Source organism: Salvelinus fontinalis, chromosome 15 (assembly GCF_029448725.1).
Source record: "Salvelinus fontinalis isolate EN_2023a chromosome 15, ASM2944872v1, whole genome shotgun sequence".
In the NCBI taxonomy this organism is placed as follows: Eukaryota; Metazoa; Chordata; class Actinopteri; order Salmoniformes; family Salmonidae; genus Salvelinus; species Salvelinus fontinalis.
Genome location: NC_074679.1, coordinates 25989566 through 26015645, shown reverse-complemented (window position 1 = coordinate 26015645; position 26080 = coordinate 25989566). Strand labels below are relative to the sequence as shown.

General features: G+C 41.0%; 3 protein-coding genes across 7 annotated transcripts; all 3 read right to left on the bottom strand.

The window, feature by feature from the left end:
• Positions 1 to 4325: 4325 nt before the first annotated feature.
• Positions 4326 to 6965, bottom strand: gpx2 (glutathione peroxidase 2). The gene is made up of 2 exons (XM_055863104.1): positions 5045 to 6965; positions 4326 to 4904 (listed from the first exon to the last, which is right to left on the bottom strand). Exons 1-2 carry the CDS (start codon positions 5264 to 5266, stop codon positions 4551 to 4553), a joined length of 576 nt encoding a protein of 191 aa, XP_055719079.1. The 5' UTR covers positions 5267 to 6965; the 3' UTR covers positions 4326 to 4550.
• Positions 6966 to 7055: 90 nt separating this feature from the next.
• On the bottom strand, positions 7056 to 17412 carry LOC129811638 (ras-related protein Rab-15-like). Of its 2 annotated transcripts, XM_055863097.1 has the most exons (7): positions 13432 to 17412; positions 10764 to 10824; positions 10505 to 10565; positions 10284 to 10361; positions 10023 to 10112; positions 9863 to 9928; positions 7056 to 9765 (listed from the first exon to the last, which is right to left on the bottom strand). In XM_055863097.1, the coding sequence occupies exons 1-7, from the start codon at positions 13598 to 13600 to the stop codon at positions 9616 to 9618; spliced, it is 675 nt and encodes a 224-aa protein (XP_055719072.1). In that variant the 5' UTR covers positions 13601 to 17412; the 3' UTR covers positions 7056 to 9615. The 2 variants fall into 2 exon arrangements, with proteins under 2 accessions (XP_055719072.1, XP_055719073.1); XM_055863098.1 differs by lacking the exon at positions 10284 to 10361.
• Positions 17413 to 17519: 107 nt separating this feature from the next.
• On the bottom strand, positions 17520 to 21968 carry LOC129811639 (protein max-like). Of its 4 annotated transcripts, none has more exons than XM_055863101.1 (4): positions 21788 to 21968; positions 19823 to 19939; positions 19340 to 19463; positions 17520 to 18802 (listed from the first exon to the last, which is right to left on the bottom strand). In XM_055863101.1, the coding sequence occupies exons 1-4, from the start codon at positions 21821 to 21823 to the stop codon at positions 18615 to 18617; spliced, it is 465 nt and encodes a 154-aa protein (XP_055719076.1). In that variant the 5' UTR covers positions 21824 to 21968; the 3' UTR covers positions 17520 to 18614. The 4 variants fall into 4 exon arrangements, with proteins under 4 accessions (XP_055719076.1, XP_055719078.1, XP_055719074.1 ...); XM_055863103.1 differs by having other exon boundaries at positions 19832 to 19939; XM_055863099.1 differs by having other exon boundaries at positions 19340 to 19478; positions 21788 to 21967.
• Between the last annotated feature and the right edge of the window lie 4112 nt (positions 21969 to 26080).

Sequence of the window (26080 nt, the reverse complement as noted above, 5' to 3'; positions counted from 1 at the left end):
GTTTGACAGTGATGAGGGGTGGTCGTTTGACCGCGGACCCATTATGGACGCAGGCAATGAGGCAGTGATCGCTGAGATCCTGGTTGAAGACAGCAGAGGTGTATTTACAGGGCAAGTTGGTCAGGATGATATCTAAGAGGGTGCCCATGGTTATGGATTTAGGGTTGTACCTGGTAGGTTCCTTGAACATTTATGTGAGATTGAGGGCAATCTAGCTTAGATTGTAGGATGGCCGGGGTGTTAAGCATATCCCAGTTTAGGTCACCTAACAGTATGAACTCTGAAGATAGATGGGGGGCAATTATTTCACATATGGTGTCCAGGGCACAGCTGGGGGTTGAGGGTGGTCTATAACAAGCGGCAACAGTGAGAGACATGTTTCTGGAAAGGTGGAAATAATCTTGTTTCTTATGGTTTTAGAGTCATTTATATGTCTTTTGGCAAACTCCAAGTGGGCTGTCAAAGTCCTTTTACTGAGGAGTGGCTTCCGTCCGGCCACTCTACCATAAAATCCTGATTGGTGGAGTGCTTCAAAGATGGTTGTCCTTTTGGAAAGTTCTCCCATCTCCACAGAGGTACTCTGGAGCTCTATCAGAGTGACAATAGCGTTCTTGGTCACCTCCCTGATCAAGGCCCTTCTCCCCCGATTGCTCAGTTTGGCCAGGCAGCCAACTCTAGGAAGAGTCTTGGTGGTTCCAAACTTCTTTCATTTAAGAATAATGGAGGCCACTGTGTTTTTGGGAACATTCAATGCTGAAGACATTTTTTGGTACTCTTAAAATTCCTTCGACCTCAAGGCTTGGTTTCTGCTTTGACATGCACTGTCAACTGTGGAACCTTATATTGACAGGTGTGTGCCGGTCCAAATCATGTCCAATCAATTTAATTTACCACAGGTGGACTCCAATCAAGTTGTAGAAGCATCTCAAGGATGGTCAATGGAAACAGGATGCACCTGAGCTCAATTTCGAGTCTCATAGCAAAGGTTCTGAATACTTATGTAAATAAGGTATTTCTATTTTATTAATTTTTTAATACATTTGCAAACATTTCTAAAGACTTGTTTTCACTTTGTCGTTATGTTGTATCGTTATGTTGTATTGTAAAATTGATGAGCGAAAAGTGAATTTAATACATTTTAGAATAAGGCTTTCTGAATGTGACAATGTTATAAACAAGCGAAGCAAGGCTAATAATTTAAAAAAGAAAACCGAGATAACCAAATTATATAATAGCTAGATTATTAGGCTAAATATCAACATCGCTTTCATGTATGTGCAATCGATAGACCTACCTATTTTTAGGTCATGTTGAAAAAGCAACTTTGATTTTATTCATATTTGCTCCCAGTTTACACAAACTGAAGAAATACAGAATTTACATAATCAAACATTGCATACAAAATAGCACAAGAAAACACTTAGAATACATAACACATGGCAAACATTCACGGAACAAAAATATCAACTCGAAAACATGTTGGTCCCATGGTTCATGAGCTGAAATAAAATATCCCAGACATTTTCCATAAGCACAAAAAGCTTATTTCTCTAAAATGTTGTGCATTAGTGAGCATCTCTCCGTTGCCAAGACAATACATCCACCAGACAGGTGTGGAAAATCAAGAAGTTGATTGTGCTGGGGACAATAAAAAGGCCACGCTAAGACGTGCAGTTTTGTCACACAAAAGTTTTGAAGGAGCATGCAATTGGCATGCTGACTGTATGAATGTACACCAGAGCTGTAGCCAGAGAATTTAATGTTTAGGGAATAAACATTCCCTAAACATAATTTTAGGGAATTTGGCAGTGTGTCCAACCGGCCTCACAACCGCAGATCATGTGTATGGCGTCATGTGAGTGAGCAGTTTGCTGATGTCAACGTTGTGAACACAATGTCCCACATCCAGCTTCTTCACTTGCAGAATTGTCTGAGACCAGCCACCCGGACAGCTGATGAAACTGTGGGTTTGCACAACCAAAGAATTTGCACAAACTGTCAGAAACTGTCTCGGGGAAGCTCATCTGCATGCTCGTGCTCATCACCATGGTCTTGACCTGACTGCAGTTCGGCATTGTAACCCACTTCAGTGGAGGAATGATCACCTTCGATGACCACTGGCAAGCTGGAGAAGTGTGCTCTTCCTGGACGAATCCCGGTTTCAACTGTACTAGGCAGATGGAAGACAGCATATAGGGTGTTGTGTGGGCGAGTGGTTTGCTGATCTCAACGTTGTGAACAGAGTGCCCCATGGTGGAGGAGGGGTTATAGTATGGGCAGGTATAAGCTACGGACCGAACAACGAACACAATTGCATGTTATCGATTGTAATTTGAATATACAGAGATCCCGTGATGAGATCCTGAAGTCCATTGTCACACCATTCATCCCCTGCCATCAATTCATGTTTCAGTATGATAATGCAAGTCCCCAATGTCGCAAGGATCTGTACACAATTCCTGGAAGCGGAAAATGTCCCAGTTATTCCATGGCCTGCATACTCACCAGATATGTCACCCATTGATCCTGTTTGGAATGCTGTGGATTGACATGTACGACAGCGTGTTCCAGTTCTCGCCAATATCCGGAAACTTCGCACAGCCATTGAAGACAAGTGGGACAACATTCCACAGGCGGCAATCAACAGCCTGATCAACTATGTGGAGGAGATGTCGTGCTGCATGAGGCAAATGGTGGTCTTACCAGACAGTGACTGTTTTTCTGATCCATGCCCCTACTTTTTTTAAAGGTATCTGTGACCAACAGATGCATTTCTGTATTCCCAGTCATGTGAAATCTATAGATTAGGGCCTACTGATTTTTTTAAAATTGCCTGATCTCCTTATATGAACTGTAACTCTGTTAAATCTTTGAAATTGTTGCATGTTTCATTTATATTTTTGTTCAGTGTATAATACACATACATAATAGGCTACAGAATTGTATTTCTGTTGTTGGGAAAATTGCATTGTGTAAAAAAAGGGGGACTTTGAATAGCCATAAATCATTTAAGGCTACAGCGAGCTCTTTGCATCTTCGAGATCCGTGTCCCGTCCACGGGATGGTTGAGCTAACGTAGGCTAATGCAATTAGCATGAGATTGTAAGTAACAAGACAATTTCCCAGGACATAGACATATCTGATATTGGCAGAAAGATTAACAAGAATTTAAACTAACTGCACTGTCCAATTTGCAGTAGCTATTACAGTGAAAGAATACCATGCTATTGTTTGAGGAGAGTAAACAATTTTGAACATAAAAAGTTATTAATAAACAAATTAGGCACATTTGGGCATTCTTGAGACAAAATTTTGAACAGAAATGCAATGGTTCAGTGGATCAGTCTAAAACTTTGCACATACACCAAAATCTAGATTGCACCTGGCCTGGAATAATACATTATGTCCTTTCTCTTGCATTTCAAAGATGATGGTACAAAGAAATACAAAAAAAAGTGTTTTCCTTTGTATTATATTTGACCAGATCTATTGTGTTATATTCTCCTACATTCCTTTCACATTTCCACAAACTTCAACGTGTTTCCTTTCAAATGGTACCAAGAATATGCATAATCTTGCTTCAAGGCCTGAGCTACAGGCAGTTATATTTGAGTATGTCATTTTAGGCGGAAATTAAAAGAAAGGGGCGGATCCTTTTAAACCTATTTTCTGGAATAATTTTCAGCACGGGACAGCAGCGCCTGTAACAACACAGTTAAGTTTCGCTTTGGAACGAGTTAACTGGATGGTGTTTTGGAAAACTGGTGTGACGTATGCCTAAATTCCATCGTTATGGGGAAACCAGACCCTGGTCATCCAGAATCACAACACACGGACTTCAGCCCCATTGAAGTGTACACATCATTTTCGTGATGTTGTCAGCTAACCCATTTACACACCCACACCATTCCAAAACAACATTTGTTTTTTAACATACTTAATTACCGTTTTTTGGAACGAAAACTCCGTCACTCATATTGTTATTATAGGTCATATTTCATAGAAATCTGGAAACATTGTACAGTTACTAAAATAAAGTGTAATGTGAAACTAGAAAATGTCAAATGATTATAACATGATTAATACACATGGGATATGGTGGAACGATAAGAATACTTTTTAGGTTAACACAAGTAGAATCTTATAATTTTATTCCAACTAGTTACCTTGTGTTTATATTGCCTTTTGTCTGACAAACTTCACTGAGTTGGTGGCAAAGATCTAATCCAAACTCAAGTTAGTGGCACCACCTGCTGGCCAGGATAGAAAAAGACAGGAGAGGGTTTACTAAAGGACAGGATCACTGCTGGAGGACATACAAAATATAGCTGATGCTTTCCATATTTTTATTACATGAGCAAGAAGACTTATCAAGGCATAACCCACAACTCTTGAGCATTTACATGGCCTCAGATAATACTCCCAAGTTTAGAATATTAACCTCATTTAGTAAAACTCAAAAGGATGGACGACGCCATAATAGTTCCTGTCTATCATAGATGTGAAGTCATGAATGAGTAGTACACAAGGAGAACATTTCCATGCTATTTTCAGGCCTTGGTTAGTCTCAACAGTCTTTGTATGTCAGGCTCGATGTTGATAGTCTCAAATTTTTTGCTATAACGTTTAAAGGGCTCTCCCTCTGGCCCAACCAGGAATTTCTCAAAATTCCAAGAAATGTCTGTCCTGCTGATGGGACTCCAGATGAGGAATTTAGGATCCTGGATGAGGGTGTGTGGATCATCATCAGGATAGGGAAGTTTGTCTTTCAAATAGGCAAAGACAGGGTGAGTGTTGGTTCCATTCACGTCACACTTTTCAAAGACAGTGAAGCCAGGCTGGTAGCCATCTCCTGGACGCACATACTTCAATGAGTTCAGGATCTCCCCATTTGAACAGTTCTCCTGTAAAACATGCAACATTCTCATCTGACATGAATCATTAAACCAATCACCCGATACCTGTAAATGAACAGAATATTTTACTAGATTAGCTTGTTTTCATTGATTTCACTGAACCACATAACCAAAGGTCGCATACTGACCTGGTAGCCAAACTGATTGCAGGGGAAGCCCAGGACCACTAGCCGGTGAGGGTACTTGCTCTGGAGCAAGTTGAGCTGGCTGTAGTCCCGGGTGGTTGTCCCTCAGAGCGATGCCACATTCTCAATGAGGACCACCCGCCCTCGAAACACATTGAAGTCTACTGAATCCCCCTCCAGGGTCGTGGCCTTCAGATCATAGAAGGTCTTCGCGATGAACGTCATGGTCCTGTTCTGTAGTTACTGGCAGTAGTGAGGACCAGTGTGTCCGTGTGTAATACCACCTCAGGTCACCTGACTTCAGACATGTGCCTGCCTTACCTGGGTGTCAAATATCTCTGCAGTAAAATGATACCCACCTGACATACAATACTGTTACACACAAAGGTAGATAGGCTCATATCTCAGCTTGTAAACTTGCACAGAACAGTATGAACGGGGTCATGTTAAATTACATCTATGGTTATTCGTTGCATGGTTTGTTAAAATAGCATCATTTTAAAAACAATATTACTTGCATACTAAATACGTAATAGTTTTTTATACAAATGACATGTTATACGTCTTCATATTGGCCAAATACACCTAGCGGTTTTACAGTCAGACTCTTGTCTGTGAATCTGATCTAGTAACAATGTATTCCACAGTATCTAAACATTTACCAGAGATGTAATGTACAGTAAAATTCTTTATGCCTGTATTTGGCTCCTGAGTGGCGCAACAGTCTAATTCACTGCATCTCAGTGCAAGAGGCATCACTACAGTCCCTGGTTTGAATCCAGGCTGTATCACATCCGGCTGTGATTGGGCGTCTCGTAGTGCAGCGCACAGTTGGCCCAGCATCGTCTGGGTTTGGCCGTCATTATAAATAAGCATTTGTTCTTAACTGACTTACCTAGTTAAATAAAAGGTAACTTATATATATATATATATATAAAGAAATGTATAGTTGTCATTATAAATGACTTATTTCCTGTGAGAATATTGAGAAGGGAACCATGTATTATGATATGGGCACAATATTCAGCTTTATGGTAATTATAGGACCCATATCAGTTTGTCACCTACTAAGTCATTACCTGCCTTTCTCTGCATATGATAAAAAAAATGTATGACTGTCCTATTTGATCTTCTGTTTCTATTTAAACTCACTGGACATCAGCTTCACTCAACTCCTCTCTAGTAAATCTCACAAATAGCCAACTACAAGATGACCATAATATTTTATCTTATAGCACAGCTAGTCAAAAACATCAAACCAGTCTGCTATCAGTGGCACCCTAACAGCCCTTTATAATAATGTATGTGCATGCACCATAGTGGCATTTGCTACAGCTTTTCAACCTGTAAAATTACCTAGAATTTGTCATGACAACTTGTAAATTCACAAAACATACAAGCTACTAAAAATAGATTTGAACATTATTTCTGTTTTAGATTTGAGTTTTCGGCTTCATGCATGTTTGAGTACGGGTTAGTCTTCCACAGGTAAATGAGCCCTTCTTGCTAGCCTGGATTCAATTTCTGCATGTGAATAATTGAACAATGCCCTCTGCCCACCCTATCTCCCGTATCCTGGTCTCATCTCCTAAAGCACCAATCAAGAACTTCAGATTCTCTTTAATAGTGGGACGGACCAAAGTGAAACTATTTAGCAAATTAATTTGTAAGCATAATTCTTTTTTTTAAGTAGACAGCAACGTTTGTGATATGAAGGGTAAAATTGTGGCAAAACTTAAGAGGCATCATGCCCATGGGGACACAGGGGCACGCGCACCCTCAGATTTGTCTCGTTTAAAAAAAATACCAATACTAACGCTACTAGCCACCAAACAATTTTATGACGTTGGCTTTAGCTAGCCCATATAGGTTCCCACTCTCCCAACCTCATAACTAGCTACCAAGAAGGCATTTCAGGCTATCAAGTTAGAGTAGCTAGCTTGTCTAACAATCTTAGCTGGCAAGTAGATTTTAGAAAAGCAAGCAATTACTAAATGTATTGAAGACACATTCCTTTCAATATTTTACCAAGATTTTAGTCTCTAAAAACAAATATGCACCAGTCAGGAGAATAGACAGCTCAAGAGGTATGCTTAGATATGCAGGAAGAAATGGATATAAAATTAAGCATAGTGATGGCTCTAGATGCAGGAAAAAGCTAAATTGAGCCTTCTTCTGGTCCACCTGCCAACCATCCTCATGTACTTTGTGCCTCTCAGATTTTTGGTGTGCATGACGCCCCTGGTGGCAACAAATAATACAGGGGTAAGCTTAAGTATACCGTGTCGATCCAAACAGGCGTGGAGCTGCAACTTTCAGTGTAGCGTTGCAGACAGCAGCCCATCTGCAGGCAAATCTTCTTATTACATGTTGACTACTCAACTCAGGGTGCCATCAGTTTGTGTGTTGCAAAGCCGGGTAATAAAACATGAAAGTCAAGTAACTATAAAACACATGAAGATTTAACAGTGAGTAAAACTATAAAATGCATCAATCTGAGCAAAAGCAAGGGCAATATTCAGTAAACACCGAACATACAGTTGAAGTCGGAAGTTTACATACACTTATGTTGGAGTCATTAAAACTTGTTTTTCAACCACTCCTCAAATTTCTTGTTAACAAATAGTTTTGGCAAGTCGGTTAGGACATCTACTTTGTGCATGACACGTAATTTTTCCAACAATTGTTTACAGATAGATTATTTCACAATTCCAGTGAGTCAGAAGTTTACATACAGTAAGTTAACTGTGCCTTTAAACAGCTTGAAAAATTCCAGAAAATTATGTCATGGCTTTAGAAGCTTCTGAAATGCTAATTGGCATCATTTGAGTCAATTGGAAGTGTACCTGTGGATGTATTTCAAGGCGTACCTTCAAACTCAGTGCCTCTTTGCTTGACATCATTGGAAAATCAAAAGAAATCGGCCAAGACCTCAGAAAAAAAATTGTAGACCTCCACAAGTCTGGTTCATCCTTGGGAGCAATTTCAAAATGCCTGGAGGTACCACGTTCATCTGTACAAACAATAGTACGCAAGTATAAACAACATGGGACCACGCAGCTGTCATACCGCTCAGGAAGGAGACACGTTCTGTCTCCTAGAGATGAACGTACTTTGGTACAAAAAGTGCAAATCAATCCCAGAACAGCAGCAAAGGACCTTTTGAAGATGCTGGAGGAACCTGGTACAAAAGTATCTATATCCACAGTAAAATGAGTCCTATATCGACATAACCTGAAAGGCCGCTCAGCAAGGAAGAAGCCACTGCTCCAAAACAGCCATAAAACAGACAGACTATGGTTTGCAACTGCACATGGGGACAATGATCGTACTTTTTGGAGAAATGTCCTCTGGTCTGATGAAACAAAAATAGAACTGTTTGGCCATAATGACCATCGTTATGTTTGGAGGAAAAGTGCTTGCAAGCCGAAGAACACCATCCCAACCGTGAAGCACGGGGTGGCAGCATCATGTTGTGGGGGTGCTTTTCTGCAGGAGGGACTGGTGTACTTCACAAAATAGATGGCATCATGAGGAGGGAAATGATGTGGATATATATATTTTTTTTACCCCCTTTTTTCTCCCCAATTTCGTGGTATCCAATCGTTAGTAGTTTTGTCTCATCGCTGCAACTCCCGTTCGGTCGAGAGCCATGCGTCCTCCGAAACACAACGAAGCCGCACTGCTTCTTAACACAGCGCGCATCCAACCCGGAAGCCAGCCGCACCAATGTGTCGGAGGAAACACCGTACACCTAGCGACCTGGTCAGCGTGCACTGTGCCCAGCCCGCCACAGGAGTCGCTAGTGCACGATTAGACAAGGATATCCCTGTCGGCCAAACCCTCCCTAAGCCGGCCGCCCCATGGGCCTCCCAGTCGCGGCCGGCTTCGACAGAGCCTGGGCTCGAACCCAGAGTCTCTGGTGGCACACCAGAGTGTGCCACCATGCATTGCCTTAGACCACCGCGCCACCCGACCCCAAGCATACTTCCAAAGTTGTGGCAAAATGGCTTAAGGACAACAAAGTCAAGGTATTGGAGTGGTCATCACAAAGCCCTGACCTCAATCCTATAGAAAATTTGTGGGCAGAACTGAAAAAGCATGTGCAAGCACAGAGGCCTACAGACCTGACTCAGTTACACCAGCTCTTTCAGGAAGAAGGGGCCGAAATTCACCCAAATGCTTGTGGAAGGCAATTTAAAGGCAATGCTACCAAATACTAATTGAGTGTATGTAAACTTCTGACCCACTGGGAATGTGATAAAATAAATAAAAGCTGAAATAAATCATTCGCTCTACTATTATTCTGACATTTCAAATTCCTAAAATAAAAAGTGTTGATCCTAACTAACCTAAGAAAGGGAATTTTTACTTGGATTAAATGTCAGGAATTGTGAAAAACTGAATTTAAATGTATTTGGCTAAGGTGTACGTAAACTTCCGACTTCAACTGTCCTCACACATTTAATAAGTTACTCATCATTTCAATGCCATTATGTCACAGGGCCAGAGGTATTGCAAAAACAACAAAATATTTTAGCCAAACACCCCCAGGTTGAGAGTTTTGCCTCATGCTAACATGCGCAGGCCTTCTGGGAGTTGTCCTGTTTGTCCTGCTCTCCCTCCAGATAAGTCATGTCTAGGTATTTATTAATTGAACCCTGGAAGGTATCCATCTCTTTCTTGTGAGCATGCAGGACCAGCTCTGTCAACCGGGTGAACGACTGGAAGATGTAAAGAAGATATTTTATCACAATTGCCTCACATGATCAACCAACAGAGTACATACAAGGTATTGACTCAATAAGGCCTATGACTCACCTCATTTATGTTGCAGTTGGTGCAGGCACTTGTCTCAAAGAATTCCATTCCATAGGTTTTTGCTAGCTGTAACACAAGAGTTCATTAAGGATGGAAAATGTCAAACTGTGTATGAAAGAAAACTATTATGACTGAGTAAAACAGCAAGATAAAGGCCAACCTGGTTCCCTTGTTCTTTAGGCACTTTCCTCTTCTGCTCCTCATCAGCCTTGTTCCCCACCAGGATCCTCTGCACCTTGTCAAGGGCAAACTGAAACACATTGAGACAGGGTTGTGAAAAAGACGACTGGGCACCTACAGTTCAATAAAAATATGTAAAAACTGGGTAACAAACAAAGAGAACCTGAGAAACAGAGGGGAGACAAAGAGACTGACCAAGTGAATGAAGGAGGGCAGTTTTATCAGTAGGTGTTAGCCTTACCTCATCCACATCGCTAGCCCACTTCACAATGTGCTGAAAGGAACGGGAACTAGTGATGTCATACACCAGGATAAAACCCTGACGGAGGGACCGTCATGACAGATTGTGAGCACATGACTAATGGTGAGCACGGAACCAAGCACTTGATGTTCTAAAATGGTTTTAACTCTGGTAATGTACTTCATTTCTGGACAGTGATTATTGGTGTGTAGAGAACCCACCTGTGCCCGTCTGTAGTACTGTTTGGTGATGGTCTGGTACCGTTCCTGGCCAGCAGTATCCCTAGTGTAGACAGACAAAGGCATAGAGGCAATCCCCAGTTTTACATGGTGATGTGACCACATACCAGAATATGTCTCAATCAAAGAGGTAAAGCATATCTTACACTTACAGAATGAAAACATAACATTTGTGATGGATGTGTCAGTAACTACTGCATTATGGTGAGTGAGTTGTTATCGCAAAGATCTGTTCACTCACCAGATCTGTACTCGCACTTTAATGCCATCTATTTTTAATGTTTTCATTTTGAAATCCACTCCTACAGAAGACAAAAATATATTGTTATGCATGGCAAACATGTTACTATTGATTGATTTAATTTCACTCGTGCTATCCTGTTTCTTTATTCTTTCCCCATTGCAGGACTGTAGTTTTACTGAAGGCTCAAATATTGTAGCCTATCCTACTGGTGGTTAAAACAAGATTTTCCTGAATAAGTAAGTGATAAAAAGAAACCAGTCCCCACATTTTCCTTCTCATGACTTACCAAATCAGCCTGTACTAGTCAATAAGTATCCCTGGTAACGTAGCATTCTTCCACTTGGCTAACAAAAATGTATTTTAGCCAGTTTGGAAGTAGACACTGATGGGGACTGGTTTGTTTAGATACCCACTTATCACAGTTAAATGTCCTTTCAATCCATCATCTTGCGCATGGAAATTAAATGTGTAATTTACTACGGTGTATTTCAGCTGGGCCAATGGACAGGGAAGACGATGCATGGAATATACCTCTCACAACAACCTTCATTTATGTCAGTGGTGTGTGATAGCTTCACAGTTGAAAAAGCAAAAAAAAACAGCAAATAATCAGACATAAAATGTCAGTTGCTTGCAACATTGCCATAACCACCATACCTGCCACAAACAGAGTAAACACAGAGCTGACACAAACACGTCGCACAAGGATATGATTCAGGCAAAAGACTGGCCATTATACGTTCTTGGTAAATCCAAACCGTGCGTCTAGTCATGACCGAACCATTCTGACTGTCTGTTGACCATGACTAAAAAATGCCATGATGTCATCTTCAATAGCGATGGAGGCAGCCTTCCCAATTAGCGCCCCCAACACTGACAGATGGGAGAGAGAGCACATTCAAATTTGACATGCTGTACATGCTTCACTACCTTTGCATGCGTGTATATCTCCCTGTGCCAGTGTTATAGGCTAATCATGTGTTCAACACATCTGACATTACATTCACTGCCAGTGAGGCCAGCCAAATCTTAATTGAGCTAATTTAGTGGGTAACACTGTATTTCAGGAACTGGGGTTGGGGGTTCAAGACTGAGCAATAATAAGGAATGAAGCAGAAGTAGAATCTAGGAGGGTGATTATCATGGGGAGACATCAGGTGCCTTGGTCAGATTCTGTTCTGTATGCTACTCTAACGGACCCATCCCCCTCACTAACACCAACCAAATACAATAGTTTTTTAGTAGATCAGCAGCAGCTAAGATTGCGTCACAGAGATTAAACACACCAGTAGAGCTGCAATGTAAGTCACAACCTTCCCCATTCCTTCTAATCTGTTTTGTTTAAGTTGAACAAACAGGAGGAAGAAAGTTACAGGGTTAGATAAACAACCTGAAGACATGTGCCTTAATGTGTGTGTATGTATATATATATATATATGTAGACTTTCCTGTAATCTGCTGCTTTTCTAACAGAACCCCTGCTCTGTTACCCAGTCAGTCATACTGCAGGATCACCACCATTTTCATAAATAAGAGGGTGCAATGACTGCCGATGACCCATGGGAAATAAATTAGACAGTAGGCAGAGTAGCCCTAAACCAAACAGAAGTCATTCTGGCCAATCAGTCCATTTTCTGCTGCATATCACATTTATCATTAGCCACATAAATAGGGGAAGGCTTCAGTATTGAGAACACCATTTCAATGTGAGTTACATTGTCTGTCTATACCTGTACTTTGTATGAAAACAAAAATTAAGTGGTGGAGTAATGGAGTTACACAATCAGAGGGAACACAGAAGATTAATTTCCCCCAACCCTGCCACTTCCTGTACAAGAAAGACCTCCCTTCCGAGTAAATACCACCATCAGGCTTGGAGAGGCTTTCTATGCAATTACAGATCCTGCTGTTCCATTGTGCTCTGCCAAAGAGAGGCGTACTTCCTTAAAGCATCCCCCATCCATAATAGGCTAAAAGGTCCTGTATGTGATCATTATTGCAGAAAACACTGTACCATGAGAGTTTTGTCCAGTTTTAGATCCTTAGTCCATTCTGAATGCTTAGGCGACTAAATATATGCCTACACCTGTTGGCTGAAAACTAGATATTCCTTTAAACCATGCGTTTTTCAATGGACAACATTTTTATTATGATAGATGGGAATATCTATTTAGAGGAATAATTAGTAATGTAACTGAGTCCTATCTTGAGCACTGTCCAGTGAGCTCACACTGGAGTTTCTAAACAAACATGTCCAGAGCCTGGGTCCAGGGGGAAATTATGTTGAACATGGAATGATGGAAACAGTCAACTGGTTCTAGTAGAGGCATGTTCTTTAGAAAACAGGTGTTTGTGAAAAATGTATCTTTTAGGTTTGCAGGCCTAACAAAGACAACATTAGATGTTTTATTTATTTAACTGGGCAAGTCAGTTAAGAACATATTCCTATTTGATACAGTTTGGCCTAAGGCATAGTAGAGTTTCAGAAATATGTCCTTCAATCAAGTTTTAGGTGACAGCATTTTAAATCAATTAGGAAAGGTCCAGTCAAGCGTTTCGTATATAATTGCTGTCAATCACTTATTGTGGGAGTCGCATATTCGCGGCAAACTTGCCTGAATCAGTCAACAGTCAAACTAACCAATTGCAATCAACAGCAGCTTACCAATTGTAGAGATATGCGATGAATGGCATTCATTGTCCGTGAACCTGCACAACAAACAGGTCTTTCCAACCCCGGAATCTCCTAAAAGCAGCAACCTGAGCAAAACGTCATACTGCTTTGCCATGGTGGACAAAAAAAAACGAGTTTCTTGTTCAGCGAAAACTTGCATGGGGGCTGCTCTATGATTTGTGAGAAATCTGACAGATGGGAGGAACGAACATGCTTTTAGTATGGCGGTTAGATCAAAAGGCTTGGAGAAGCGACGACAGCACCACAAAAATAGTGGTTACAAATTAGCCTTTGTAAAAATAAAAATGTGCCTTTGCCTATCTCCCCATGTGCCTATCAAATGAAAAATTGCCTATATACGTTTCATCTCTGTAAAGTTTTCAAACTAAAAAATGTAAGCGGTATCTTAAATGTAGTGTCAAAATGGTAACGTTAACATTTGGTAATACATCTTCAATTCATGTTGAACTGCGCAGACTGATTTCATTAATATTGATACGTTGCCATTATCTACCAGGAGATGTCAGTGTTTCTCGTAACAAATACTGGAACTCTTTCCTCCTGTTTTTTTTTGTAGTTCTTTAAAACTAGGTCTCCTCTGCCATTTCCCTAATTTTTAGCGAACTGTGAATGTGAACTTCGTTTTAACGTCAATAATCATAATTTGCGATATGGCCCTTATCTTTCAACAGCGTGAAAGAATCCTTAAAAATATATATATATATACTTACTGAGGCAGTTTTGAACAGACCCATACAGCTGTGTGCCTCCATCTGCTGAAACTACACTTCCCGAGTTACACACAGGTGTTCAGAGCACGCTAGATAGTACAGGTGCATTCTTCAGTCTTGTTTTCCGTAAACAAGCGCTGTGATATGGCCGTGTGGGAACACAAACGTTATAAAGTTGTTTCAATTTAACCGTTTAAGGATTTCTTACTGATATGAAACATAACGTCATTGTGCTTCCAAAACCGGACCTCAGGCGATGCGTGTTGATGTTAAAACCGAGCGCCAGGCTCTTAACAAAACTCCCCCGCACAAAAGACGCCTTCGTCCAATGACTTGTGTAATGTAATGAAACAGTGTCATGATCAAAGGCTAGGGTTTTGATGTATGCATACCCCGCAATAAGTTTATCTTGGTGTTGATAGACTAGTGCAGCAGATAGTGTTGTATATGGACATACCAGCCTACCATCCAGTGGCGACCCGCCATTCAGGGTAGGTGGGGCGGAGCCCAACCTGTTTTGTGCGCTACCTGTTTGTTTTGCATGTTATTTTGACATTATGTGTCACATAGCAATTTACAAACAATGTTAAAATAATCATTGAGTTAATAAAGCCACATACAAACATGGTCACTTTTTCTTCGCTTTCTTGAGTAAGGCAGCTCCAAAATGCAGGTGTTCCAGCCTAACTCAGTGCTTTCTGAGGTGGTGGGGAAGCCAGCGGAAAATACAGAGTGGCGGGGTTGGTAATGTTCTCTAGTTGCGCCGTGATTGTCTCAGTGTTCTGTCACTCATGGGGACACCACATCACCACAAAAATCTACAGGGGGAGCTCAAAAATTGAAGCCCCTTGTGTGCTATAATAGAGTTACATTAGAAGTGCCCATCAATGAAGGCTCAAGGTCATTGGCCACAGATACAATTACTTAAAATAACGTTATATCTACGGTAGCTTTGATCAGACTGATCATGTCAACATCATACTCTCAAAATCTTATCTAGAAAGCTAGACAAGCAGTCAGTATCATGAATCACGTTGACAATCTACTGGCAAATCCTTTTCAATTATTGTCATATGAAGAGAAATTATAGATAAAACGTACCGGTGCTCATCGACCATTGAACATTACACAACAAGTTGGAAATCATGAATTCAACAATTAGTGTTTTGGAAGGAATCAGTGGCTAACTGCAAGCGTTGCCAAGCAATCACTAGCCTGCTATTCAGTGGAGTGGGTGTGTGGTCCAAGTCTGAGTTTAAGATTCTCTTTTCTAATCTTAAAAGAATAAACATTCCACACTATGGGCCAGAAAAGTTTGAATACAGCGGCCATGCTGTCAATCCAGCATGACATCTGCCACGCTCAATAGAACTGGGAACTCTGAGAAAAAAAGAGTTCAGACTGGGAAAATAAAATTTGCCCACGAAGAACCGCCATGCCACCTTCCGGTTCAAGTAAGTGTAACAGTATAACTTTACGGCGTCCCCTCGCCCCGACACGGGCGCGAACCAGGGACCCTCTGCACACATCAACAACAGTCACCCACGAAGCAGCGTTACCCATCGCTCCACAAAAGCCGCGGCCCTTGCAGAGCAAGGGGCAACCCTACTTAATGTCTCAGAGCAAGTGACGTAACTGATTGAAATGCTACTAGCGCGTACCCGCTAACTAGCTAGCCATTTCACATCCGTTACACTCACCCCCCTTTCAACCTCCTCCTTTTCCGCAGCAACCAGTGATCCGGGTCAACAGCATCAATGTAACAGTATAACTTTACGTCGTCCCCTCGCCCCGACACGGGCGCGAATCAGGGAACCTCTGCACACATCAACAACAGTCACCCACGAAGCAGCGTTACCCATCGCTCCACAAAAGCCGCGGCCCTCGCAGAGCAAGGGGCAACCCTACTTAACGTCTCAGAGCAAGTGACGTAACTGATTGAAATGCTACTAGCGCGTACCCGCTAACTAGTTAGCCATTTCACATCCGTTACATAAGCACAGCACAAGGGGAGTCCAAAAATATATTGTATGCCGCCGCATACATTATGTAATATGCCAGGGAGATATGATTACTGTAGCTAAGAAAGTAATACTAAGTATGTTATGTATTAAGTTGTTAGTAGCCCATGTGCCTCACCCTAATAATTTGGTGCCTTTCCCCCTCATAGCTTAGCCTACTGTTCTGACTTTGTGGTGCAAATGTAGCCTATAGCCTGTTTTTAAAAAATGTAATCAATACATTTTGTAAGAGCTTTCATTGTCTGCTTATATGCCCCTTTATTTATCCTACAGTTCTGACTTTGTGTACAGGGAGAATACTATAAGAATGGCCCAAGTTCTGAATTCTGTTGCAGTACAAAATGCTATATTGACTACGTCAGTCCTAGCTCGCTCATTGTCTTACTCGAAGATTAAGACAGATTTTCTCTTATCTGCTCGCCATCCTCTTACATGCCATAGATTGTACATCTCAATTGTCAGAAATCACATTTGTTTAAGCAAGTCAGCCATGTTTTTTAAAAAGGCATTAAATGAGGCTGAATGAACTGTTTCGCTGCCAGACAAGGCTCCGCTGATAGCCAGGTGTAACGGTGGTAAGGATTCACTCCATGGTGCTGAAAATAAAGCTCTGCTGTTGGGACAGCTTTATATAGGCCCTAATAGTTTGTGAGCACTGTTTGTCAACATTCTAGTGCAATTCATGTATTGTTTAGTGTTGTGTAGTGCTTTGCTGGCATGCATTTTTATTTTGCCCCACCAAGATTTACATGCTATAATCGCCACTGCTACCATCATCTGATAATATTTTGACTCATTTTCCAAAAACTGTGAGCCATTAGTGTACTGAACAAAAGAGATGCTATCTCAATCATTTTGAACTTCTTTGAATTGCTAACATTTTTTCACCCTCAACCTTAGACAAACACCAGTCTTTGAGATCCTAGTGTTGATATGGACGCTTCACCTGTCATTCCTTTACTCTCCTAACTGAAACTCATTCATTTACTCCACCAGATATCAAGATGGCTCCTTTGAGATGCATGTACCTGCATGAAAAGTGGGTGGCAGGTGTGCAGGTAAGTGCTCAGTGCGCACCTCAAAGCATCCGTGTCAATTGGTCAGCCAACACCATGCCACTCAGTGCTTAGAACAAGTATGGTTTAAAATGTTGACACATATGACACTGCAGAGGTGTACATGTACCTTGCCCAGCACTGGCAGTCACAAAATACCAAGAAAACTCACCAAACAACAAGCACAAAATACAAAGAAAACTCAGTCAGGTATGCTTGGGCATACACTTTAAGCTGCCCTCTTCACCAGGTCTCCCTTCTACACACAGCACTAAAGGATAAAATACTTTTATTTATAATAGTCTCATAGCAAAGGTATGCCTCAACTTGCAAGACAATTGTTGGCAGTATGTACAACATATCTGTAATTTCCATGGAATCAATCAAATATCTATTTTGTACACACTAATTATCTCTGTAAAAAAGAAAAGAAAAAAAGAAACATTCCCAGTACCGGCAAATATTTCCAAATAAGTTTTTCTTTGTAGAATTGACATTTAAGAGTATAGTGTTATGCACTACACTGATATGGATTTATTTTCCTTTCATAAAAATAAAAGGTTACTACCTTTAACTGCATTGTGTAACATTCAGTATGGATTTTAAGAAACATTTTTTCTTCAAATCTCAATTTCCTTGAGAATAACAAAAATAAAAACAAAGTGTTGAACCTGTGAGATGAGAATATATTAAATGAGGCCAACATTGTTCATCTATCTATCTCCATTGACAAGTGGTCAAGCTTAATGACAAAAATGTACAATATGGGATACGAAATTCATTTCAATATAACGATCACTCTAAATTTAGGGATTTGATTACACAAATATTTCAAAGACGGAAAACATCAGCCATCTACACTGATTCAGGAGGGTTGCATTACATATATTTTTTCCAAATCAACTTCAAATTCTTTAGTGAAAAAGTACAACTATTAACAAGGTAAGCTATTCCTTAGGACAATTTCTCAAAGGTCTGCCCAAGTCTCAAAACTCTGAACAGGTTCATTGAGGTGACATAAAAAGAGAAATTGGGCTATTTGTTGTAAACTAGACTAAAGCTGTACACCTGGTCACCTCCATATCCAATTCTGAATCAGTAGAATTAGGTTATAAACGCATTAATTCCTTCAAACTGCAAAACCGCCTCACTTTGAGGGTGTTGAGAGTTGTTGCTGTGCCATGAAAGGTGTGACAATATGCTGGCGAGGGAAGAGAAAGGTTGAAGCATTGTATATATGATAGCAGCTCTATCACACAGTCTTCCCTCTGTCTCCTGGACTGGCATGAGAAGGCTGGAAAGAGACTGAACAGGAGGAGTGGGCTGGTAGATAAGAGAGTCTCTAGTGATAGCACTGTGGATGGGGTCTAGCTGGGCTCCACACGCAGCTTCTTTCTGTTGGGCGGCTCCTCTGGCTCTGATTCAGAGCTGGAGTCGGAGCCACCATCAAAGGCGGACACTGTGCTCCCCTTGGGGTTGGTGTACAAGCTGCTGTCAGAGGATGTATAGTTGGCCTGGAGCGTAGTGTTCCCCTTGGCTTTCTCCAGTGCACGGACTGCAATCACCCAGAGAAACACAAGTCAGAAAACAACAGGAGAAGTATCGGTCTCTCCCTTCACCATGAAATATTGTTCATTGGGATAATGCAAAAAGCCATCAGTAGCATATCCATAATGGCACATTTCGAATCAGGATTTACCAGTGTTTTACTCAAACGGTTCAGACTTTTCTGTTTCTATCTACGTGGGCCGGCACCTGCGTCTCACTGGGCCACGGCTCTGGCGTACCTGCTCTCACTTGGGGCCAAAGCCAGGTCACTGTTACTTTTCAGTTGTCATTAAATAATGGCTAACTGTTCCTACAAAGCAACTGTTTTGATTATGCAAAAGTTATTGATTCTGCTCTTCTTAAGTCTTCACTGCCAGCCCTAGCTATGGAAACACAATGTTCATAGTATAAGATAAGGATGAATAGACTAGTGTAACACTGGTGTTACAACTGAAAAGCAGCATAAGTATGGTTCTGATCCCATGACCCAACCACTCACCCTCCTGCTACTGCAGTTGTCCCTGGGCCTTGAGCCCACACTCACCCTGCTGCTCCAGCAGTGCATTCTGCTTCTTCAGGTCGTCAATGTCCTGCTGGTGTGTGTGGTTTTTCCGTCTCATGTACTGGATGTAGTCTGTGGCTTTGTCTAGGATCTGAGCTCGGGAGGCCTGTTTGACAGATTGCTGTCAGCAACAAATGACAAACTCAGCCATGAGGCAATGTTGCATTTGTCCTTATCACAGTATTACAGGTGAAACATGCACTGCTGGCCCAGGTATTCAAGACGGGCTAAATACCATTCACTTATTGGAACCAAGTAGAAATCCAAACTAATTCATAACTGAGCTAATCATTCACGAAAATGAAAACTAAACCATTCAAAATAATGGTTGAGGCTTATTTGATCATCATTGATACAGCAGTACATTTAGCATTAATACATTTGGACATTCATACAAATTAACTTCATATAGCATTCATCCTACAGTCAGTCAGAGCTGGAAAGTAGAAAATATCGATTACTAACTTTACTAACCTTCTCCCCTTGTAACGCAGGCACAGAGTCCCGTAAACTGCTGAAGCTGTCTTTAATGTGGTCCCTACGTTTGCGCTCCAGCGCATTGTGATGTGCTCGTTTGTCTGCCTGCAACGAGAGATCCACAGACAAAACAGCTTCAACCAAAATAGCAATAATAAGAGGCCAAGTAATAAGTGTTAAAAAAAGTGTTTCTTCATGCAATGATGAAACGTGTATTTGTGTTATTTTTGTGTGCCAACTAGCAAGCAATGTTCAGTTGACATGTTGAAACGTGTATTTGTGTTATTTTTGTGTGTGCCAACTAGCAAGCAATGTTCAGTTGACCATTTCAATCCCCATCCAAATCGAAACACAATTATTGAACACATTTCACATTGTGATTGCTAATGAGTTAATTGTAGTAATAGTTAGACAAAATATAGACCAATGCGTGATTTTTATGACATAAAAGTGTTGAATCAATACCGACTGTTGGTATGAAGTCTACAATACTGGTTGCTATGGACAATGTCTGTCTCATACATACCAAACTACCTCCTATGCACTCTGATCCTTATCACCACCGACCTCTAGCTTATATTTCTTTGTTATATTATTTTAGAAATCACTAATGTCTCATGTTCTAAGGAGGACAAAATGGTACCACCTGTTGGTTGCTTGGCAGCTACCTCTGCTCTCTAAACAGCCAACAAAACATATTATGACTCCATGTTCATCACCAAGCATTATAAGGGGTTCAGCAAGCAGCATTGAATTAATGCATAGAAGACATTATGGCATGAGTCAGTGTAATAGCACTGTTCTTATCCTGAGCTGATATCCATCATCCAGCTTCATCAAAATGTGTGAGGGCAACTCTCCTTTAGTTCTCTATGAAAACATATGTTTGTGTTGCTTTTAACAGCACCAAATGCAATGCACGATCTTATCACCTATTGATAAAGTATGAACAACCTGTCAAAAAGACTAAACAAATTAACTATGATGGTAAGGGCACAGTGTACATGATTTCCTCTCATGGGGTGCACAGTACAAACACAAAATGACATGACTTCTGAATGGCTTATCCTCTGCATAACATAATACTAGCTCATAACCATTTGGTTTGCTTCAAAGGACAATTCCCCTTGGTTTATGGGATGAGACTACCCTTTCATGCGTTAATATTTTCAGGGTTGATAACTCCCCATCAAACCTGAAAAATTGCACGAGCCTTGTAGATAACTGTCATTTTACATAATGTACAAGCGCAAAGTATAACTAGCTAACTAACTTTAGAAACATTACACTGCCCTTGTAACGTTACACTTCTCTACACCAGTGTCTCTCAACCCTTTTCGCTTACTGTACAACCAACTCAATTTTACTCTGCCTGGAGTACCTCATGTGCATTTTACCATTAAGCCTATGGTCTGATGAGTCTTCTCAAGTACCCCCTGTGGATAGGCCAAGTACCCCTGTTTGGGAACCACTGCTCTACACCGACTTACCTAATTAGCTACATTAGTTAGCTGACCTTGCAAGCGAGTTATAGGGGTAATATTTAACTACATAGCTTGCTGCAACGCTAGCTGTTTGTTGTTCTAGACAAGTTAGCGCCAGCTAGCAAGCGATGTTCAGTTCACCGCTTCAAATATAACAATCAAGCTCCGTGTTAGCTAGCTAGGTAGCTACATTGCTAAAACTGGTCAAATTCGCTAACAAGTAAACAAAGTTTATTTGATGACATTATGATAGATGCATATATTGAAATGATCATTTGTTGAGTAATCATGTATGCATGTATTTTGTTTCATTGGCAAGCTACTCAGCTGATTGGGTTTGCAGGCTACTGTGTGGAAAAATATTTCTGATCTGCCAGCTACTTCATCGAGCCAGCTAACATACCCCAGGGAACAACGAAAAGCACGCGTTTCCCTAATCAAAAATACAAACGCCATCACATTAACTTACGTCACTGTCGACATCGATATCTTCGTTGTCGCTCATTCTTCTGTGAAATGTATGAGAAAATTTAAATAGTTTAAAATTAACACAGGAGATAGCTAGCAACCAAAATGAAACGAAGAACGAAACGAATCCTACAGCAGGGACATGACGACCAACGGATTCTCTACACGTGATTCGCCTACACATGGACACAACAGTCTGTAAAGCGCATGTGCGACGACGAAAAGTTTTATGGGTAATGATGTCCTTGGTGTGACTCGTTTGATTCCTACCATTATGTGACCGTCTGTAATTGGACTATATTCCCCACAAAGCTTCTTTATTTGGACGAGCCCGTGCTACGGAAAAGTCTCAAAATACCCTTACAACTGTTCAAGGATCTGTTTTGATCATTTTGCCTTACACATTGAAATAGCTGATCCTAATTCAGCGACTTATACATATGTATAGAAAGAGATCCAGACAGACGTACAGAGACAGACAGACAGGCAGGCAGACTCTTTGACCAATACCTACTTTTCAAATATATATATATATAAATATATATATATATATATTATCAAACTACACACAGATGAGAACTCACAGTAATATCATCATTGCTGACTTTACTTGTTTATTGTTATTCAGAATTAGGCCTATGTATGTACAATCTATACATGTTAACTGTTTAAGCATTCAGGGTTATCATTCTTGTTTGCAAAGGCCGTGGATCACAAGACTATTAGGCATGCGGCGATCATAACCAGGCCTCTCCGTCTGTAGCCTGTGATTATGAGGCCAGATGGCAGCCCAGTTTCAGCATCCCTCCCCCACTTCTCACCCTGATCATACACTTCTCTCCATAGGACCTGTATAAACCTGCTGTTTCCCTACAAGCACCTGAATATTCCCATTGCTGCAATCTGAGGGTATGCTGAGTTCAAATGTAATAACAAAAAAAGCCTATCACAGATCGGGATAATATTTGATAATCAAGGAAATAACTCTGCAAAACTGGCTTTTGTATATGTACTGTAAAACAAAAACACACAGAAAACAGGCTATAATTCATAAATGAGATTATGTTTGGTGTTCACCTAATCAATCAGATAAGTAAACATACATTTTACCAACCATCTGACATTCTGCAATTATGTGATCCTCTGACGGTTGATGGATGATCTTACAGTCGATGATACAAACACTCGACGGTGCTTCTTGTATAAGTTATGTTTGACACCAATTCTTTAGCAGTAAAGAGAATGACACTGGCAAATAATAAATATCCAAAGGAGGCACTACTAGAGACAGAGGGCCAGACTAAATCCAACTAGGCAACTTGCATCCTGTTGACTTAATTAGTGTCCATTAAACAACCAGCACTTTCACTTTCTGTACTTCTGCAGCTCTTTCTAATGTCATATTCATCACCAGCCACACCATATGCTACCCTAAACCCTCACAGCCGTTTCCATGACACAATGGCCAACATACAACCATTGGCATATTTCCCCCTCTCCTCCAAAGAATCTTCAGATATTTCTTGATCAAGATACTGTATTTATGTAGGGCAGCCCCCGAAGTGACTCTTCTTATCAACTGTATGCAACAATTTCCTCTGTGTTGTCTTAGGAATTCAGCATTCTCTGTCTTGATCTCCAACCCCCATTGTCACAGATCTGAGAAGCAAAGGTTCTGTTGTCTTTACAGGTCTGTAGGTCTGATATCTGATTAGAGGTTAACTTTACAGTAATACTATTGGTCAACAACTCAGATTATGAATCCAAACAACTCAGATGTTATAAATGGTCTTAGATTCTTTGTCTCTTTCTCTTATGTTGCGCTGGTGAAATACATTACCTACACTCTTTCTCTCTCTCTCGCCAATGAGCTATGGGCCATGGCACAAACATGGGTTTTTTGTCTCTCTTTTTCTCTCTGACCATGCTTTTAATAATGCCTTTTAATGCTTGTTAATGCTTTGCAACTTAAGCTTATGCCTTGTATAATGTTAAACGGAGTCAGATAAAGATAAACATTTGAATAGGCTAATTGCTTAGTCTTATTACGAGTTGCATGTGAGGTATATATAATACAGCATATATAATAAATATGTTAAATATTACCCACTACACATATAAAGAGTAAATGAGTTATTTCTCAAATAGCTACAACTTTCCAAAGAACTGCAAAGCATACGTTTACCCACACATAGCTCACTTGATGTGGTAAAACACTATCCAACAGTGTACATATTAGGGGACTGCCTGTGGACACAGGTCTCATGAACTGCCTGCCTACTTCAGTAAATGCCGGTTTCCTGAGGTGCTGTGTGCACCCAGTGAGCCTAAGCTCCACAACCACTACAGCGAAAGGGATCACTAGACATTTTTGTAACACTGGAATGTCAGCAAGTAAGAAAAGCACAGGTTCTGTTTGAAAATAGGTTTTTTTCTTCTTCAAGCTCTTTCATGGCGTGCAAAGCATAGTATCACATAAATAAATGTTTCCAGTGAAATGTTTAATCAGAATGCATATGTGGTATTTGTAACACACAACAGGTGTGGACTAACAGTGAAATGCTTACTTCCCAACAATGCAGAGAAAGCAAATAGAGAAATAATAGAAAAGTAAAACACATAATAATAGATACACAATGAGGAACGATAACTTGGTTATATACAAGAGGTTCCAATACCGAGTCGTTGTGCAAGGGTACGAGGTAATTAAGGTAGATATATACATATAACTAGGAATAAAGTGACAGATGGTAAACAGTAGCTGCACCCTGTGTGATGAGTCAAAAACGTAAGTGCAAAAAGGGTCAATGCAGATAGTCCAGGTAGCTCTGGATAACTAACTGTTTAGCAGTCTTATGGCTCGGGGGTAGAAGCTGTTCAGGGTCCTGTTGGTTCCAAACATGGTGCATCGGTACTGCTTTCTGTGCGGTAACAGAGAAAACAGTCTATGACTTTGGTGGCTTGAGTCTTTGAGCATTTTTAGGGCCTTCCTCTGACACCGCCTGGTATAGAGGTCCTGGATGGCAGGGAGCTCGGCCCCAGGGATGTATTGGGCCATTCGCTCTACCCTCTAGCAACTTGCGGTTGGATGCTAAGCAGCTGCCATACCAAGCGGTGATGCAGCCAGTCAAGATGCGTTCAATGCTGCAGCTGTAGAACTATTTGAGGATCATGCCATGCCAAATATTTTCAGCCACCTGAGGGGGAAGAGGCGTTGTTGTGCCCTCTTCACTATTGTGTTGGTGTGTTTGAACAATGATAGACCCTTAGTGATGTGGAAACAGAGAAACTTGAAGCTCTCGAGCCGCTTCACTATAGTCGTCGATGTGAATGGGGGCGTGCTCGGCCCTCTGTTTCCTGTAGTCCTCGATCAGCTCTTTTGTCTTGTTGACATTGAGGGAGAGGTTGTTGTCCTGGCACCAGACTGCCAGGTCTCTGACCTCCCCCTTATAGACTGTCTCATTGTCGTCTGTGATCAGGCCTACCACCGTTGTATCTTCTGCAAATTAGTGATGGTGTTGGAGTCGTGGCGGCCATGCAGTCGTGTGTGAACAGGGAGTACAGGAGGGAACTAAGCAGACCACCATAGCCCCTGGGAGAGGTTGACAATGTCAGTGAAGACACTTGCAAGCTGGTCAGTACATGCTCTGAGTACATTTCTTTGAACTAATCCATAACACACTGTTTACAAAATCAACAACTCAGCCTTATTTGACATCTCTGGCCCAGTTGTGTGAGTAGTGACTGGAAGGTCCCAAGTTGCCAAGGATGGCATAAAGTGAGGAGGGGCTCCCCTGAAAGGACTGGCACCTTTGGCAGGCAAAGGCATTGAACTTTCAGCCTGGTTGTGTAATATTAATTGATACTTGCTACGTGTGCATGAATGCCAAGTAGAAAAAATCCTCCTAAAGTGCTTTGGCAACAATTACACTCTGTCCACACAATCTGACCCATTGATGCTAAACAGGGCTTTCCCACGGTACTCAAGTCTAATAGAAATACAGCCAAACAAGGGACAGGGCTGGCATCTCATATTAGCAGGTGTGGTTGAGCATTTACTGGAACTTATTGGTACAGTATTGTGATCAGCTTATCTTCAGCTCTACTGAATGTTAGCTCTAGAGCCCTGAAACATTTTATAAGAGTGTTGACATCATCATTAACCGAGGATATCTAACAAGCTGTTTTTAGGTGATGATTGGGTAATAACCAATTAACGTCAATTCTGCTAAGAAAGTTGAATTGGGAAGAGATACATGCATTCCTTTGTCTCATTTACATCCCCTGTCATATA

Excerpts from the sequence above, each read along its gene's own strand:
- LOC129811638 (XM_055863097.1), bottom strand. The coding sequence starts at position 13,600 with ATGCAAGTTTTCGCTGAACAAGAAACTCGTTTTTTTTTGTCCACCATG. Across the intron at positions 10,566-10,763 it reads AAAGTGCGAGTACAGATCTG|GGATACTGCTGGCCAGGAAC; the intron begins GTGAGTGAACAG and ends TGTCTACACTAG. Across the intron at positions 9,929-10,022 it reads CTAAAGAACAAGGGAACCAG|CTAGCAAAAACCTATGGAAT; the intron begins GTTGGCCTTTAT and ends CTTGTGTTACAG.
- LOC129811639 (XM_055863099.1), bottom strand. The coding sequence starts at position 21,823 with ATGAGCGACAACGAAGATATCGATGTCGACAGTGAC. Across the intron at positions 19,940-21,787 it reads ATATCGATGTCGACAGTGAC|GCAGACAAACGAGCACATCA; the intron begins GTAAGTTAATGT and ends CTCTCGTTGCAG. Across the intron at positions 18,803-19,339 it reads TGCACTGCTGGAGCAGCAGG|TCCGTGCACTGGAGAAAGCC; the intron begins GTGAGTGTGGGC and ends GGGTGATTGCAG.